The sequence below is a fragment of the Parasteatoda tepidariorum genome, chromosome X1 (genome assembly GCF_043381705.1).
Source record: "Parasteatoda tepidariorum isolate YZ-2023 chromosome X1, CAS_Ptep_4.0, whole genome shotgun sequence".
In the NCBI taxonomy this organism is placed as follows: Eukaryota; Metazoa; Arthropoda; class Arachnida; order Araneae; family Theridiidae; genus Parasteatoda; species Parasteatoda tepidariorum.
In genome coordinates, this window is record NC_092214.1 from 38281962 (window position 1) to 38302635 (window position 20674).

Here is a 20674-nt window from a genome sequence, read left to right on the forward strand (position 1 = left end):
TTCACCTCCGTAGCCTTGTAGTTTTGAACACAAATCAAAAGACAAGGAAACTCCTGGATCAAGTATTGGGCGAAGTATTACGCTTATGATGGAATCAACCTGCATTTGCTTTACATAGAGAGGGAAACCACGAAAACACCTCATGGTTAGCTTAACGGCAAGGAGACTCAAACACACTATCCATTTACTATTGAGGATATTTTACGTCAGCATTGTGGTCGGTGCGAGTCGGGTGCGGAATTCGTATTGACCAGTCATCACTGCGATTCGAGCCCGAGCCACCTCAGTGGCAGGCGAATGCTTGACCCCCTGAGCCACCACGGGTCTCTTCTTTAACTTTTACATCTTTCATCTTTAACTCATCATTCATCATCTTCTTTTCTAACTTCCACATTTTACAAAATGAATGGTTTTTATCCTTCCTCACATCCGTTTACATTATATATTAACCCTAAAATTTGTGTGATTATCATGTTCGATCTTTTTTTCTATCTTTATTAGTCAATACCTTCACACGTGATAATTATTTGTGATATTTCCTTCTTACATTTACTGAAAAAGTTGTTTCATCATTGTAGATTTATGCAGGAAAATTCATATTTAAATTATGCTTTTTCAGCTAAGGATTTTTTAATGCATAACTAACATAACAAAAAACTGAAATAATGAATATTTTAATTAAATAAATTTTTTGAAATTGGTAAAAAAGAAGAGTCTGATAGGTATGTAGACCTTCTGAAAATTAGAAAAAAATTAAGGTTTGCATGAATTGTAAATTAAACTAACGCAAAACTCAATCTAAAATTGCGGTTGCGAATTTTACGCAAATAACAGTTTGTTTTAAAACGGAAAATTGACATCGCAACAGTGATAAGAAAGAAAAAATCATTAAAGAAATGCGTTTAGTAAACTGTACCTAATAGCAAAAAATTCATTGTTTTAATGAAAATATTACTTCCGCACCCGGCTTGCATCGACCACATTGCTAACGTAAATTATCCATAGTGGTAATGGAATCACAGGTTAGAGTCTTCTTGTCGACAGACTGACCGTTGGAGGTTTTCGTGGTTTTCCTCTCCATGTAACGCAAATGCAGGTTAATTCCATCAAAAACTTTTCCACGAAGGCGAATTTCTACTAATACTTGATTCGGGAGCTCCCTTTTCTTCCGCATTGGGTTCAAAATTACAAGGTTACGAAAGTTGAGCATCGGTAGTTGTAAACTCATAATTGAGTCAGCTGTTCAACTGCGGTTATAAGATAAAAAAAATTAATAAGTGCAGATTATAAAGCAAAATCAAACAATAAAGCATATTGTCTTTGAAAAAACATGCATTTTTGTGGATGGATTTGGATTCTTGACCCTCAAAATATGGGGGTTAGTAGCAATCGGAAAATATGGTCCCAATAGTTTTGACAAGAGAACGGTCGAAAATTTTAGCCCTTCATTTGTTATTTCACGTTCTGCGTTTTTCTTTATCTCAAAGAAGTCATATTTTAAAATTTTGATTTCTTAAAAATCATTCATTATTTCATCATTTAAAATGGCGATTATTATAGTGGTGTAAAAATTTGAATTCTTGTTTAAGTGATATTAACGTGAATTAAAATCTTTATAAATTAAATTTGCCAAAGCCAATTTTAGTGATACTATTTTTACCTTAATTATATAAGTTTTAAAATTAAATTAAAATTTTAAAATTTTTCTAAATTTTTTTTTATTGTTTAAATACATTGTTTATTGTTTTATTGTTAAATGCATTTCATCATTTAAAAGAACAAAGATTATACTAGTGTGAAAATTTGAATTCTTCTTTACGTGATATTGACATGAATTAAAACATTATTTTTATAAATTAAATTCGTTAAAGCCAATTTTAATAAGGCTATTTTTACTTCAAATATACTGATTTTGAAATTAAATGTTTAGATTATCTTTCAGAAATTGTACAGAAATTTGACAAAAAAAAGCTAAACAACAACACCCTGACAGCTCTAAAAGGTTTCACAAAAGGCATTTATTTTCTTTTAGTTCCTGACAATGCCTGGTTCAACAATTTTAATGACTTAAACTTATCAAACTGAACTGTAGTAACTTCATGTTTATTTTAAACGTGCAGACATGAAAAAAGATGAATTCTTTCTTAAGGATTTTATGTAAATTTTCTGAAAAAAAAATTTGAAAAACAACACTGATCGATATGGCTTTCCTATTTCGTATTTAGAAATGTACTTACAGAGTTTTTTCTTTTTTGCCCTAAGACATTCCTTATTTTTAAAAATAATTTTTTTTTTAAAAATCTGAACTCAATTTTAGTAAATTTCTTTTTAATCTTTCAAACTATCAGATTTTTTAATAAAATTTTTCGAACGTTTCTTAGTCATTTTACTCAAATTGTGAAGAAAAAAGTAAAAACTACGTTATAATACTCTTGTTTACACTATACGTTACACACTATGCGTTATAATACTCTACAATACACTATGCGTTATAATACTCTACAATACACTATGCGTTATAATACTCTTGTTTTGAAATTTGTTTAAATTTCTTTTTTTTTTCTAAAAATGTTTTTGAGAGAAAAGCACTCCGAACTCAACTACAATAATTTACTTATTTTTACACGCATGCAGATTTTGAAATGAAAATTTTCAAACGTCTCTCAATTTTGCCCAAAATAGCGATTTTTTTTTTAAAAATCTGAACTCAATTTTAGTAAATTTCTTTTTAATCTTTCAAACCATCAGATGTTTTAATAAAATTTTTCGAACGTTTCTTAGTCATTTTACCCAAATTGTGAAAAAAAAAGTGAAAACTAACACTATACCCTATAATATTCTTGTTTTGAAATTTGTTTAAATTTCTTTTTTGTTCTAAAAATGTTTTTTGAGAGAAAAACACTCCGAACTCAACTACAATAATTTACTTATTTTTACACGCATGTAGATTTTGAAATGAATTTTTTCAAACGTCTCTCAATTTTTCCCAAAATAGCAAAATTAACACCGAACTCTATAACAATTCCACATCATGTTTTGAAATGCATTAACTGTATAAACCAAGGCTACTACCATCTCGTCTTCCAATAGTAGAAGAAATAAAAAAAGCTCTCACATCTTCGCAAACTGACACACTTAATGCTAATGTGACCTCACAAACTTATCACTCCTGTTTCTACTCGCTGCTTTCATTTTCATTGAAGCTAAGCGAAAGTTGTTTATTTTCTATACCGGTATTAAAACTCACTGCTGAACTATGCAACCGGCATTGCTCCTTAGTTACTGAAAGGAGCAATATATGATAAACTCATCTAGATTTTATATTTATAAATATTTTACAAAAAATTTATATAAATAATTTTTATACAAGATGTATACAAGTAGAGAAGAATTGTTATCTAGATTTACTATTGCGGACTATGCCATATTTATACTTATGCTTGGGGTATCAGCTGTGATTGGAATTTACTATGCATGTACCGGTGCAAAGCAAAAAACAACAAAAGATTTTTTCATGGGAGGCCAAAATATGGGAGTTTTTCCAGTCGCTATGTCTATTCTAGCTAGTTTTATGTCAGCAATACCCATGTTAGGCATACCTGCTGAAACTTATCTCACTGGTACACAATTTTGGATGGTAGTTGCAGCTTATTGTTTTATGTTTCCCACAGTAGCTTATGTTTTTATGCCAGTATTTTACGAACTGGGACTTTCAAGCGTTTATGAGGTAAGAGTTTGTAACATTTGTTAAGTTGTATTTGATTAAATATCATGAAGTTTCGATTTGATTTCTTGATTGATTGCAGATAATTAATATTATCTTTGAATCTTGAGAAAAAATTAATTAAAATTTAGATATTCATCATTATAATTTTTTTATCTATAAATAAGAAGTAAACTGTTTTATCTAGATAATTTTCAACTTTTAAAGAAGAAAAGATATTTTATAAATGTGAATTCTTTTAAAAAAAATATATTTTAGTTTTTCCTAAGCCTTTGTCTTCTAATTGGTTTTCAAAAAGTTAAGATTTTAAATCGAAAGGAAATTTTTTTTTATTTATTTTAAAAACGTACAATGTCTTTCCATACCAATTTTTTAAAGATTTTAACCCTTTAACCTCAGTTGGGACACCGGTGCCTCTTTTATTAAACATACTTTTTTCTGACGCTCTTGTTGCAATAAAAATAAATTTTGGTATTTTTAAATTATAAAAAAACAGTAACTATTAGACTAAAAAAATCTGTTAGAATATAGGAATTATATTTGTACTAAAATACAAAATCCAAAAAAGTTAGTTTCAAAAATATGTTTTCATTTATATTCAAATATTGATTACTAATTTATTTTCTAAATTTCAATGATAAATAATTGTTCCTCTTTTATCTAAATAACTGCAAATAAATGTATGTTGAATATGTATTGTTTGGAAGTGAGCCGTACTTGGAAGATAAGTACACCGGTGATTCATTCTGTATTTTATAATATAAATTTTAAAAAATCAAAATATTGTATTTTTTACTTTTTTAACCTAAATTAATACAAAATAATGAAAAAGTTGTAACAATATGTTTAGTAAAAATTCTGCGACAATGGGTCACAATTCAGATTTTCATAAGTCTCCAAACTTATATTTTATTATGAGTTGTATATTACGAGTAATTTTTCTGTTACCATATTTTTTAAACAGTAAATTAATGCTTCATTTTTTAATGTATTTATTAAAAAAATATTAAAATATGCATCATTCTTTAAAAGTCTGAAGCACTGCTAAATAATTGGTGTGCCTTATGTTTATAAAAATAAGAATAAATAAAGTAATCGAAATTTTATTAAAAAAAAGATCCTGCAATTGAAAAATATTTTAGACTGGTTTCTGAAAAAGAAAATTTCAAGAATGTATTTAAATATTCAATTATATATGTGATCAGGATAATTTGTGTATGTAGTTTCGTAGAATCAGCAAATACTTTGGTATATTTTGTTAGTATTTTCTTAAAGTCACTTATTAAAAAAAACTAAATTTAAAACCATTTCATTATATCATTTAATCACAAAAAATTGCTCAATAAATTGAGAAAGAAATTGTCACGGATAAAGCGCTTATGTCCTTATCCAATTGAAAATAAAATTCTAAAAATATTAACAAAAATATTGACTAAATATTACAAATCTAAGATAACTTTATTATTTGCATGTGTTTTTAATTTGTATCTGTCTTTATTATTTTTTTTTCGTATTCAAACAATTCCTTATCTGAAATTTCGCTAAAAAAATATTTAAACTATCATTTGTGTACGGAAAAAAATTACCGGGTTATTTCTTTTTGAACTGATTAGGTTCTAAGCGTTTGGGTAAAAAATCCTCTGTTCACAATATAAATTCTATTTAGTACCAATTAATTCTATCGTCAACATCCATTAAGAATATTTTTGAAAGAAACTAAATGGAATATAGAATTTTTACTGCTACTATGCTTCGCTGCCTCTTTGATTTATGCCAGTTGTGAGTATGGGTTATAACATTTATTTCAGTGGTTTTAACTGTCATAGACAATTATCTTCGCAATGGAAGAAAATCACAAATACGTAAAAATAATTATTTTGTGTTTCTAAATTCTTCTATTTGAACCGCATTAAATTTTAAATATGTAAAGGTAATGTATTTATGATTCAAAGTCTTAAAACTTGACTCAGAGTTTAGATCTTGTAGGTTCACAGGGGCCTAACAAAACCCATCCTATACTGAAAAAAAAAATTCAAATATTCAGCAGAGAGCTCGTTTATTAAACATAATTCGAGATCTACAAATCCCGGTAGTTCCCAATTAGCAAGTCACCTAAAAAATGTAACTTGTACCCAAAAGTTTAGTAAAAGAGAACCAGTTTTCCGTAAAAGCCTGAAAATCTGAATAATTTCTCGAAATTTTTGGCTAAATCCGAGTATACATTACGTAGTGTATTTAGCTACGTTAGTGATGTTTGGATACGAGATAAAGTTTGGAATTATTAGCCGTAGATTTGACTAGACAAATAGATTAGTCTTATTTTTGCTCTTTTAGTGCCACTGCCCGATATACCCTACACTGATGTTTTTTCTTTAAGGTTAAATGCCATTGCCCGGTATACCAATAGTTCGATGAAAAGCGTCAGCGCAGCATTTCGACGTTGGCGAAATCGCGCCAAGTGTGTAAACTTTACTAGGATTTTACGAAAAAAAAATTTTTATTGCACTTTTTTAAAATGCAGCTTTTCTATCAACTTGGATGATCTCATCACTTTTTCTAAAATTCGTGTTTATAAATATTAATTTTAATTTATCACGCTATGATTATTTTTTATAATCGCATTTAAAAATTAAACAATATTCAAATAAAAGTATTTATTTTAATATAATTTTATAAAAATTAATATCTGTTTCGTTACTTCTCATTCCAAACCATTCCTTAACCCCTTCAGTATAATAAGTTGAAAAACAGGGAAACCTTGAAGAAATGGAAATAATGGTATTAGAATTAATGCTTGTTCCTTTACGCATAAAATTAAATTAAGCAAAAGCTTCGTGCTCTATTAAATGACGCGGTCATTATACGGATCATGTAGAAAGACAAAATTAATCAGTTAATTCTGTTTTTTAATTAATGCGCTCACTTACGATGCTTTAAAAAGTCTTTAATAAAAAGTTTATACTTATGTAGCTAAAATTTTCTCACCAAATACAGATAATAAGAAACTATTTCGTGAATTAGAAACCTGAGTGCTTTTTATGAAATAAACGTGTGAAAAATTACTCAATGGCAATTTCATTTTACATTCAGAGTAATAACGTTAACTCAGTTGTTATTAATACTATTCAGCGTATTCTGTAATCACCACCTTTAGTAATTTTGTTTAAAATCCCTGACAAGATTGAAGTTAAAATATTTTGCACATTAAAGCTCTCAAAATATTAAAGTGAGGAAAAAGAAAAATTAAAACATAACATGTCATTAACGAAGTAATCCAGATTAGAAACATCAAAATCTGTTTGATTGCGAATCAATTAGATCTTCTCTTGAATATCAAATTCCAACTTTAATCATGCATAAATTTCATAATATTCATTTTTAATTTCGATATTCATGCTAGAAAGAATAAAAGAGAGCAGCATAAAGCATACTTATTTTTAGACCATTTATTATACCTCTATATATATATTGCGCATGTATATTGTGAGAATATTGTGTACGTATATTGTGAGAAAGAAATTTCTATAACATTTTATAGACTGGAATATATTTAAATTTAAATTTTAAGTGCAACTTTAACTAAATGAAATTCTTAAATACGAATAACATACAAGGTGATCCGTAATGACTGTCTGTAATATATATATTCAGAATCTACATGTAAAAATAGAGGTGAAACACAACGCACACTATGGGTCTCTAATATCTAAACAAGGAAGAAAAAAAAAATCCTCCACAAATCACTATCGAATAAAGCAGAACTGAAAATTTCTAAAATCTGTTTAATTGCTTAAAGATGTAAAAACTAGTTGAAAGGCGATTACAAGAAATCCCTTCAAATTTCTAAAGGCAATTAAATGGATTTTGGTATTTTCTGTCCCACCTTCTGCAATAGTGATTCATTAAATATTAATGCATCTCCTTTATTTTGGCAAAGATTCAAAAAATGGTCATCATAGAACACGCTGCATAATTGTAAATTAGTATGTTTGAGCCGTGGTGGCTTAGGGGATAGTACGCTCGTCTCTCAATGAGGTGACCCAGGTTCGAATCCCAGCGATGACTTGTCGATTCTGCACCCGGCTGGAGTTGTTCCCTTTGGATGATTACTTATGGAATAGTGCACTCGTCTTTCAATGAGGTGTACCAGGTGTAAATCCTAGTGATGACTGTTCAATTCGAATTCTGTTCCAGGCTCGTACCGATCAATAACAGTGGTGACGCAAATTACCTTTCGTAGTAAACAACGGATATTGGGTTGCAACCCCTTATCATAAAGAAAACCATAAGAGGTTTTCGTGGTTTTCCTCTCTATGTTACGCAAATGAGGGGGTTAGTTCTATCAAAAAGTCCTCAAAGAATTCAAGTTTCTCCCAATGCTTAACCCAGGAGTTATCTTGCCTTCTGGGTTGGGCTCAAAATTACGAGATTACGCTGATGAACATCGATAGTTGTAAACTCAGATTTGGAACAGCTGTTCAACTCCTGTTATCAAATAAAATTAGTATGTTTCGTATTACTTATGTTAGAAAAACTTTATCTAGTAAATGGCAAAAAGGAAAACTTAAAATTCTTGATGAGTGATCTCAAAACGTCGTAATGCATTTTTGATGCCAGAATTTGTTTTAGAAGTTTCTCCAAACGTTAGTTTCGAAGAGCAATGCGGAACTAAAAGCCTTCGATTAATAAGAAAACGTTTCAAAACTTAGATCTGATGATAGATGTGGAAGGTGTTAGTATGCTCTTTTACAAGGTGTTCCATACCACCTTTTATGTACACTTTTAGAATCTTGTCAGAAATAAAGACAAAATAGACACATTGGGGGTTTATAATAATTAGTATAGAAATTAATGAACTCCAATGAGGTGTCTCAGTTATAAATACCAACAATGACTGGTCAATTTGAATTCTGTTCCAAACTCGCACCGACCACAGTGGTGACTTAAATTATCCTTAGTTGTAACCCCTTACCGCCGAGCAAACAGTTATTTATGGTTTTCCTCTTCATGCAACGTAAAAACGGAAAAATTTAATCAAAAAAGTCGTCCGCGAAGACTAATTTGTACCAATGCTTGATCCGAAACTTCTTTGTTTTCTGAATTGGGATCAAAATTACAGGACTATGGGGTTCAACACAGATAAACATAAACCCAAAAATGGGTCGGCTGCTCAACGTCGGTTATAAAACAAAATGAAGCACAGATACATAATTGTAAAATGTCGCTTTCTTGATAAATTTAATAATGTCGTAAATCATGTGCAAGACAAGACCGTGGAATCACTCTAGGTGTATTTAGGAAGTCACTGAGAGGAAAATTAAACACTTATCATAAAAAATCATAAAGCAAGCCGGAGTTCAGATTACAGCTTCATAAATTTCGTTTTACAGCACACAACAAAAATAAAGTTCACTAAATTGATAATTGAAACTAAATAGTGCGGAGAAAACAATTGTTTAAAGAATAACTTTACAACTCTAATTTTAGTTTTTGGTTTCATTTCTTACCAGTGATCGATAAATTCAAATGAACTAAAATTAAGGAATGACGATTTCAAGTTTTACGATAAAAACTTGAGTATGAAAATTTTTCTTTAAAAATATTTTATAGCAACAAGTCATTCACATTTAACTAATCAATCTTAACATTGAAAAAAAAAGCAAACTAACACGTAATTGACAAATGCAGTTGTGACCTTTATGTTTAAAACCGTAATAATAATCGAACGTGTTTAGCTTACTGATGAAAACAATTTCAATTAAACCACACCTTGAATTTTTTCTCATCTTTAAATGGAAGGTGTAAATTTTTCAATTTGCGATACGATTCAATTTTTGTGGATGCCTCCAAATAATTTTTTTAAACGATTTCTTACTTCAATTTTTTTAATAATTAGTTTTATTTTTTAAATTATGGTTAGCAATGAAAGATGATATACTCTTTTATAACTATGGATTCAGGAATTTTCCATGAAATAATGGGCATTTTGTTTGTAAATTTGAGGAAAAAAATTGTGGCAAATTAGTTTCTTGTCCCTTGTGAGATCTAGTGATAACTTTAAAGAAAATTTATCTCAAATCTAAAATGTGAAACTAACTGAATCCCTCAGTAACTGAATAATAAGTAACTGAATTCTTGTACCTAATACTGCAATAATTATTTTTTTCAAAACTATTTGATTTTTATTTTATAATGTAACTGAACTCTTTGTTATACTGTTTGTATGATATGATATATTATATGATATGATATATTATATGATATGATATATTATATCATATAATATATTATATAATATCAATATTTTATCAATTTTGAAAATTAAAATTTTCCTGTAATATTAGAGAGTGTGCAAATACTGTTTTTGCACTAATACAGTGTTGCTGCATGTTAACTTTTGAGATTCGTCGTAAGATGTAATTTCGAATTGGTTAGAAAAGGGTTTTTTAAGAGAGTTATTGATAATAAAAAAAACATATTTATTTTTACATAGGAAGCACGATATTCAGTGTATCGAGCTGTTATTTAGGGAAGATTGTGAAGGCTTGTAAAGTATTCACGTAGAAACAATAAAATTGATTTAAAGTAAAAATATAGTGTTTAAAGAAACTCTAGTTTATCCTTATAAGTCCCTAAGCTTTTCATATACATTCAGAAAATAATTAAAATACCGATTAAAAACTAGTATCCTCAAAAACAATTTCTTAGCATTGAAAATCCTTGCGTATATTTTCTTTAGTCTTGGTGAAACGAATAAAATTAGCACTTTTTTAAAATAAAAATTCAAACAGTAAGACCTATATAACTAATCAATTATGCTAATCATATACTTTGGTAAATGATCTAGAATTTATACCACTAAAAGCTCATGTAAGAAGAATCGCTTCACTGAATCTAAACTAATGATTTGGATTACTAAAGGTTAAGCGAAAGAGCCTTGAAATTCAAGAACAATTTGTCTCGAAATGCTACCGACCTACCAATTAATTAGTTCTTAAATACTTCCGTACATAATCTTTATCATGCCAGATGAGTCGAGATAGTTGCCTTTCTTTGAAAGTGACTAATAGCAATCAACCATTGTTGGGTTGAAGCGAGGAAAAATACTATCGCATCTAACATTTATGTGGGTCATGCGGTCATTTTTCTGAAAGCCAGTCAACTGAGAGGCGAAAGGTTAAAAAGGTATAGAATTTTTTTTCCGTTAAACTTGTTACTAACAGTGCTAAGTGGACAATGGCTTTCACTTTCGTAAGTTCAGAGCAAAAAGTCTTTTGTACTGAGGAATTTACATTTTTATGCACTGATTTTGAAAATGCTAAACAATGTGAACACTCATTTCGAAAGTGACTTATTTGGTCAAGCATTTCCTATTTATGTTGAAATTTTTCTTCCGAAACAGCAATAAAGCAGTTATAGGCTGGAACAAATATGTTTCTTAAAAAATGAGAAATAAATAAAATAAAAAATAAATATTTGAATTCAGATATAGTTCTTTATCTTCATTTTTAAGAAATATACTCAAAAATAAGAAACAATTTTACACCATATTGAAGCTATCAGTATTGAAGGAAATTTGCCAGTCTTTGATGGTAAGTATTACAAATACATATTTTGTACTCGTGCACATTTACTCATTAACAAACACAAACATAAACTGATTCATGAGCAGTCTTTTAAAATATAAGGTATACCAGTGACAATCTTGCTTTAAATACCACCTTCATCTTTTCCACGAAGGATTATGAAACATTCTTTATCACCAAAAAACATTACTTTGCATTTTCTTTGATACTCCGCTTTATGAATTCTGGCATTGAATGAAATTATATGAGATATTATAATATTCTATACTTTGATATACATAGTTCTAAAAACCATTTAGGCTGGTTTTTTTTATTTTTTTTAATTTTAGTTATTCCTTAAAATTTTTCAAAAATTAAATTATCAGAAATAATATAAAATAACTAATTTATATTAATTTTATTACATTTAATATTAGTGCTCAGAAAAAGTTTGCTTTAGTAAATAGGGGAACAATTTTACCTCTTCATACATATAAAAGAATATGCTCATAGCAGTTTGCTAGCTTTATTACGATTATGCTCTTAAAAACAATCTCCTATTATTTTATGTGCATTTTATTTCAAGGTTTTTTTACCCTTTGACGCAGGTGCACACCGGTGTTCTTTTTACATATTTTTTTCTGGTGCTGTAATTACAAGCAAAAATATATTTCGGTATTTCTTTAATTTTGAAACACAGTCTAATAGTTACTAGAAAAATCTGTTAAATTATCGGAATTATATTTATATTGAAAAATATTTATATTTTAGTTAAAATATAAAATCCAAAAAAAGTAGTTTCAAAAGAAATATTTCATTCATATTCCAAAATTTATTAATAATTGATTTTGTGAATGAAAAAAAATTTCATTGATGAATAACCGTTTCTCTTATATCTAAATAACTGCAAATTCAAAAAAATTTTTTTTTGGAAGATTTTACTTTTAACTCAGAAAGACATCGATGTTTCCTGCTGTATTTCTTAACCATTAATTAATAAAATACTTAACATAATATTTTTCAATTATTTAATGAAGGCAGAACAGTTGAATAAAAATGTAGTAGCATTCATTTATAAATGTATTGAGTCTAGTAATTTTCTAGCAACACAACCGGGTGAAAATATACATTTAATAGCAATACAAAGTTACAACCATAAGATACTCTAAGTTAGCTTTCATTTGTCCCTTCAAAAATGAATCCATAACTTTCTGTTATGTGTGTGTGTCAGAAATTAATTATCCCCACTTTTTCTTTGCATTTTTTTCTCGATTAAAAACAGGATAACCTGCAGGAATTCTACTCATAAAAATAAAAAATTGATTTATTTAGCTGTTCTTACTTACCCTATTCTACAATACAATATGTAAATAAGATTTTAAAAAAATAGAACAGACTCGTGGAAATTCCCTCTTCAAGAAAGCACGTGTTTTATTTTGCATTATTCATAACTAATTCCACGACATAACACTAATCATTTAAATGGGCTGATTCTCAAAATATTGCGTAATACTTTGCGATGATCGGAAAGTTGAATTGTTCGCAAAACCGGATACCTTCTTCTAGCACAGTTTGTTTGACCTTCTTTCGTGAGAAAATTACCTTTCTTTTACTCATTTTGTGGTCACTGTATGCATGATTGTATTCAGAATGAAACTGAAAGTAAACGTTTAATTACGAGGAATTCAGAACTTAATCATTACTTTTTTTTATTATTTAATTTTGCTCCATGGGTTAAAAATTATCTGTTCCTTGTGCTAGTTTTTAAACATGCAACTGTTTTTTCGAAAATCTAATTCAACAAGAAATCTTATTATATTTAAAATGGTTTAAGAATATAGATAGTAAAAAATAAAGAATTCAACTACACTAACATAAAACTGAAATTCATAAAATACAAAGTAATGTACTCAAACGTAGATATCAATGAAACTCAATTAAATACTTGATAAAAAATTCTGTAAAATCTTTTTAACTAACTTTGAAGCATACATTTTTTGGCAATGTTATATTTCAAGTCAATTTTTTATGTAAAATACTGTAATGCTTATCTTTTTGCTTAATAGAGGCAAAAGAGGATATTATTGTTACAGGTCACAAAGCCTATTTCATGCATAAGCTTTGAAAATTTCTGAAGCTTTTAATGTATGCAAATTAATAACGCTCTTCATTAAGAGTGAATGTAATTTCTATTGTTTGGCTTGGATGGGAATTAATTAGATTCGAATAAAGCGCTAACGCCAATAATATCTGAAACGCTTTTATTTCAATGTCAATTATCTTGTAGAATGAATATTTTTCTTAAATTGCTCTTAATTTTGATTTGTCAATATATATAATGTGTCGTTGGCTAACTGAAGAATTCAGCTTTTTGTAAATCTCCCTGTCATAATGTAATGAGCCAATTTAATTGCAAAAATATCAAGTATTTTCTATTCAGCCTAATATTTTTTGGCCTATCGCAATTGGTCCGTATTCTTGTACTCTAATTCTTAAATGTGCGAAGAATTACTCAAACAGCCGGAATTTACTTGTTGTAATACGTTTGAATACTTTTGCATTTGTTTGAATTCTTTAGAATAAGTATTTACTTTAGTCGGTTTATTGCAAACACTCTTGACTACTGTGGGCTCATAAGTCATACAAATTAATTTTTTAATTAGCCTAAAAGCTATCAGTCTGTGAGTGTTTTTAAATATATATATATATATATAAATCAAATGGCGTAATTTTATTCTTAAATTACACAATTTTTAAATCACCCTATTATACTGTTATATATTATACTATGCATATATTTCAAAAAGTAATTCTCATACATTCTTAAACAAGAGAAAAATTCTTAGTTTATAAAAAAATAATTAAAGGTATGCTAAAAGACAATCTCTGATTGTTTGCAAAAAAGTAAACTAATGAAAAGTAATTAATTGATAAACAACTTATTTCTATAATTTAAACTGAAAGTTATGAATAAAAATGAATATTTAAAGATGCATTTTGTGTATATATATACCTTCTAATAATAAAGTTAAAAGCCATGGTTTATTTCGTAACAATGTTATTTGAAATGGAAAATACCAAATTTGAGGCATATCATGCACACGAAGAAAAAACTTATTGAATGACATACTATTATTGAAATTGGTTTGACCGAAATAAAAACTAAAAATATATGATTAAAAATTATTACTTGCGTAAAAAATTAGTTTGCACTCTGTCTACCTTTTGTGTTTAGACTTTCCAAGGTTATGTTTATGTTATTATTTTACCCTCAAAAGTAGAATTAGTTCAATGAACCGAGGAAAAAGTTTTTCCCACGAATAGTTTCAAATTTTCAAAGAAACAAAATTATATTTTATAATTTTAACTTTATAATTAGAAGATATATCAATAGGGTTTACAGATTAGAAGTTATATTTAATTAAAAATTATACATTATTAAATAATTTGAGACATTATTTTTAATATTTTAATGAAGGTATTTGTGCAAGAATTGAGCTTTTTACTCTGACTGCTTAGAATCAATCTATCTTATGCATTTTGTTTGATTCTCTGAGACACCTAAATAATATTAGTTTTTCCTCTGCGGCTAATAATGTTGCATTTAGGTTTCAGCTGAGGTTCAGCTTATACACTATACATAATCTCGGAAATATTATTTATATCTAATCTTGTCAAAATTCCTTTGGGATTAAATTTTTAAAATAAAACCTCAAATATTCTACAGTCAAACCCCGCTATAGTGAACCTTCAAGGGACCGAAATTTTGGTTCACTATAAACGGGAGTTCACTATATCCGTTACGCAGGCAATTTAACTAATGGTTCCCAAACTCCTCCCTTTTATTACACGTTATTCAAATAAATGACTGAAAAATATTACGTAGTAGCAAAAAATTTGTTATTTTTTATTACTCTTCGTCCTGCGTACAAAAAAAATAATTAGTAATCTTTAGCTGTTGAGCATTCCTCAACATCAGATATGGAAGCATTTCCCGACTCTCAGATAATTTTTCCTGAATTTCTGTTAGTCCACTTTTTAAACTTGTCTAATCTGCCATTCGAGCAAGCACATAAAAGTAATCTCATAAAATCGCTTAGCAAATTCATCGACATTTGTCCAGATACTGGAAGATTGCGGCTTCTTTGAATGCTGAACCACTTCAGTAATGCTTCTTCAACATCCTTGTGATCTGCTTTTCTCAACTTTTTTCTGCCATTTAAATTTTTTTCATGAGCAGAAGTTGTTAATTGCCTACTTTTCCATATGTTACGAACTGTAGATTTGGATAGTTTATATTCCCTGCAAATATCAGCTTGATTACATCCATTTTCAATTTTTCTGACTATGCCCATTTTATCATCAATGGAGAACATTTTGCGTTTACTGCTCGCCATAGTTAAATTTGAGACACTTGTTTGCAGGCTTTTTTTAACTGCACTGAGAGCAAAAAGGAGTTGAAATGAGGGCCTTATCAACACATATTAGTGTCCAACTCTTTGACCAATAATGAATAATTACTCATTCCCTCTGACAGAAAATGCATATTGATCCCACTGACACCTTACAGGTGCATCATCTGCCTGGGTTGGAAACATCTACTTGATTTGTTTAGGGATGGGAAAGTAAGATAAAAGAAGCAAACAAGAAAAAAATGCTTATCGCTACCTTCTCCACTATAGATGGTTTTAAAAATCGGTATATGTATTTATTTTGAAGTAGAAATTTCGAAATTATTACAAAAAAATGAAGAAAAAAATCAGTCGAAGACAGAAAAAAGTTCATTATATCCAACTTCATCGCTTTTTTGGTTCACTATATCCACAAAAAATAACATTATACGGGTATAGCAAGGCACGGGACCGAACATTTCGTTCACTATATCCGGGAGTTCACTATAAACCATGTTCACTATAGCGGGGTTTGACTGTATTTAAAATAATTTTAAAGTATTTTAAAGATATTTCAATTGAAACTGCAGCAACACAAATACTTTTATGTTTCTGAGACTTTTAAATTTTTTTAAATATCGAACTGAAGTTATATTTGTTATTTATCTGAGGCTTGAGTTTTGTGTTTCGTATTATATAGATTTGTTTTATTATTAATTAACAATAAAAATAGGTTAATTTTTAACACTTTAAAGCGTTTCCCTTTACGTGCCATAACTGAAATGTTCCTCACACTGTTTTTCACTATGGCTTAATTTCACCAGCTGATAAAAAAGCAATGTCAACTTTATTTTAATTTCAAACGCATGAGAATAGCCTAGAAAATATCTATAACAAACCCTGAAATAAATAGAAATTCAGGTTAAGTGCATTGCACTTAAGGTTAAGAGTAATGCTCTTGACAATAAAGTTATCATGATAAAAATTGACGAAAGATATTTTTAGATAATAGAATTTTATGTTTGAACTTACTTGAACTCCTAATCGAATATAGTTCGAATTGATAAAAAATTTATCAAGATTTCTTTATATTTTCTTTCATTTTCAAAAATAATAACACTAATAATAATGATTCATAATTAATAAAACGTTGCCAGTGGAAAATGTGACTTTATTTTTAAATATTTTTCCCACTAAAGTTTATTAGATTTTCTTTAAAAAAAAACACCTTTTACTGCAGGTTTCTTAAGATATTTTGAAAATTTTGCTTTAAAACATCAGAATTTTTTTTTTTGTAAACGTGTCCAAACTATTCTAAAAACTTGTTTTTAAAATTTTGATCTATCTTGATCGTTAATGCCTTTATCATGCTTTGGTCTCTAGAACTGATTGCTGTGGAAGTGTTTACTTTCTTGTAGGTAATATGGACAGATTTCTTAAGCCTCTTAAAGAAACTCAGAGGGCTTATTTTAAGCCTGTATTTTTCAGAATTCATTCTGAAGATATTATACGAATTTTCTCAACAAAATATTATGCGAGGTTAAAAATCTGTAGAGAATTAAAAGAAAGTTCCCATAGTGGTAGCTAATGTTTCTCAAGATTATTGAAAAATGCTTAAATTGAGTTTCCATTTGAAGAGTACAAAATAATCCCCGTTGTAATTTTTTGGACCTTGAAACTAAAAATTATTATTGATAGCCTAAAACATCGAAATTTATATCACTTATCACTCCATCACATTTTCTAGATCTTAGAAACCCTGTAAGGGTTTAATAAATGGACCCAATATCTTCAAATTTTCTTCAGAATTTAAATAAAGTTTTCAGATTATTTTTTCAAATGAGGAATATTTTAATGTCTCAAAAAATTAATCTAATTTTGGAATTTTTGTTATATCAAAAATATAAATAAATAAATAAATGAGTGTATAATCTAATTTCAGATAATCAAAAAACAACAAAATATCAGGTGAAAAAAAGAAGACATTTGGTCTATTGCTCTTCATTTGGCCAGATTTGCATTCGTTTCTATTGGTTTTTAAAACTAAAAAAAGCATTTTAAAATGAGTTTTTACACTGAAGGCAGGAAATCCCTCCTTAGTCCCTCACGCGTCAAGAATTCATCAAATATCTAATAATTTATTTTTACAAACGAGTTACCTGATATGCATAATATTTATGCAATTTATTAGATATACTGCTTAAACTATTCGTAATTTTATTCTCTTGTATTATACTTATTTAATAACATATATTCTATTCATTATAATATATTCTATTCAACAATTCTTTATTATACTAAGACTCGAAAGTTGCTTAAAGGAAAATTACAGTTTAATGGGACCCATTTCGAACAAATCATGGAGCATTGCTATTACAGCATGAAGTAACTGATTGCTTCTGAAATTTTTCGTTAACTCAATCAATGAATAAGCTAGAAATAAATTTTAAGTATATCTGCACGTACATTATGAAATTCTGAAAGCAGCAATATGAATTGAGAAATAGAGGGCAAAAAACAATACCAAAATAATCATTCCGAAATGGGGATATGAAATTGCTGTTGTTTAGGAACTAAAACTGTCAAAGCGAAACAATAAATGTGCCGTTATTTTTAAAAGTGGAATAAGTCCGCTTTTCCTATATCGAGATATTTATGGGTTAGCGTTTGATTGAATTTAAAAATATCGACAAATTATGTGTGTTTATTTTTAACACTATAATTTGATTAAAATTTGAAATGAAAAAATAATTATTGAAATCGTAAAAAGAAATAAAAAGCTTTTAAGCTCCAAATGAATTTATTCCATTTTCAAAAATAACGACTCTAATTTCAGGACTTAAAAACTCGGAAAAAAAGCTATTACATCGCTACTTTTACTGCTATTAATTACTTATCAAGTACATTTCTAATTTTGTAATCATTTTTGAAAACGCACAGTTTTAGAATTAACACAAGTTTCATGATTCTGAGGTGTTTTAATGGTCTTTTCTCTATTAAATATTTATTTCTTTTCTTTTTCCCTTCTTTGCGCAAAACTTAGTTTTTGAAAACTTTAGATTTCTTAACATAGACTACGTAATCTCGTTTAAATTTTGGCGCAGTGCTGACACTAATGGCTCTTATGTCACTGAACTAGGGCAAATATAACCTGGTTGGTAGGGCGTTGGGCCCATTTCCAGAGGTCATGAGTTCGAACCCCCCAGTCAAAGTCTCCCAGTGTAGTAAATGATGACTGACGCACGTTAAATCTGTCAAGTCACTAAGTCCTCTATGATCCCATGGAAAATTATACCTCTGGGGGTGCTGATCCAGGAGTTTTCTTATCTTCCGGATTGGTTCAAAATTACAAGGCTACGGAGTTGAGCATTTGTAGTCATAAACCCGAAATTGAGTCGGGTGTTTAACGACTGATATAAAAAATGGTGACGGGTGCACGTTAAATCGGTCAAAAATTACTCCATGTTCCCATATCAAATCATACATATAGGGGTACTGAATTGGAGATTAATCGTTCTTTGGTTCAGGTCAAAATTTCGATCTGTGAATGAATGTATGAATAGATATATGGATGGGTTCGCTTCGCCCTATGAACGGTTGTGACGAGTATGCTGCTAAAGTCATACTATTGACCATAGATGGCGCCACTGAAAAACAAGAAACGCTCCCTCTGCCTTAAATTCTCTTGGCTTCACCAAGCAGACTTGCTGGCTGGCAAGTGGCATTAGAAACAATTACAAGAACATATCATTAAACTTCACATTTAAAATTTACGATTGGAATTAAGATAACGAAAGATAAATTATAGCTTCTAAATGTATATCTAAGCTTCACTTGGTAGTGCCAAACCAAATTACTATGCATATACACCACTTTCATTGCTCTGCTGAAGCCATTCGAAAGTTAAGTGGATGCTTCAAGACCTTCGTGTACATATATTCAGATATTGAATGGAATGTCATTTGCAATAATTGCATCTTTGGAATGGGATGGGGTTGTTTTTTTTTTATTGAGTCCAATCAAATCCTTATACACCACAATTTCAAATATTTTAACCCCTTAAAGTGTTTTTCTGAACGCTATACGTGCTGAGAAGCAAAAGTTATTTTGCTTCCTGTTACTTTGTTTGATTTCCTTCTTTTGCGTCAGTGTTATGTCTTTGATACTTTTCTTTACATTGATTACGTATTAGCGTTTGAGTTTGGTGCCGTAAAGCCGCTTCTTGCTTTCATATTTTCAAAAACCTCTCACTTACTGAATTTAATTGTATCATTGTTTTATTTTCAGTATCTAGAGCTCCGATTCAATAAAACAGTGCGGACAATATGCTCGAGTATTTTTACGTTTCAAATGGTAAGTTTAATTTTCGTATTTTTTTTCTTTCGTGTTCATTACTTTTACTGATAAACAGCATTGTCTTCTATTGGGAGTATCTCTTTTTAGAATTTATTGTGTGTCTGATTTCAAGAACCATGATTTAGAGCTCGAAACCTACTTAATATGTAATATGCCTTACCAAAAAGAAATTGTGCAATAATTGAACAGAAATTAAAACGATGAGATCCAAACGTGTGCATAAAGCAAGTCTATGTACAACTACATATTTGCAGGGAGTAACTCACCACCTGTTCCATCTGGACAGGAAAAAAAATTGAATAAACAAAAAAGGAGGAAAAAGATGTTCTATCGAAATAAATTTACTGTTTATTATAGATAAAATACCCGCCATATTTATGTACTGCTCGAAATATGCAATGTTGCATAATAATCAATGTTGCATACAATAATTGAAACATGGTATATTATACTGAATAGTTTCACGTATATTACACCATGTTTCAAATATGGCAGTCTTCAATTCGGACATAGATTGAAATTTCTTTCTTGTATATACAGCTATATATATACTATATATTTTGTATATGCAGCTATATATAGCTTTTGTATATACTAAAGATAGCCTCTCAAGTTTTCTTCGGGACTAAAGTTATGTG

The 20674-nt window shown here is 28.9% G+C and overlaps 1 protein-coding gene across 2 annotated transcripts in view; it reads left to right on the forward strand.

Moving 5' to 3' along the window:
- The first annotated feature begins 3089 nt into the window (after positions 1-3089).
- LOC107451058 (sodium-coupled monocarboxylate transporter 1) overlaps positions 3090-20674 on the forward strand; it is a 49604-nt gene continuing 32019 nt past the window's right edge. Inside the window, exons 1-2 of one of the 2 annotated variants that reach the window (XM_016067039.4) lie at positions 3090-3727; positions 19968-20033. In XM_016067039.4, coding sequence (XP_015922525.1) covers positions 3371-3727; positions 19968-20033 — 423 coding nt within the window. In that variant the 5' untranslated portion in view covers positions 3090-3370. Of the gene's footprint in view, positions 3728-5479; positions 5504-19967; positions 20034-20674 lie in introns of those variants that run through there. The other variant, XM_043046902.1, reaches the window with a different exon arrangement.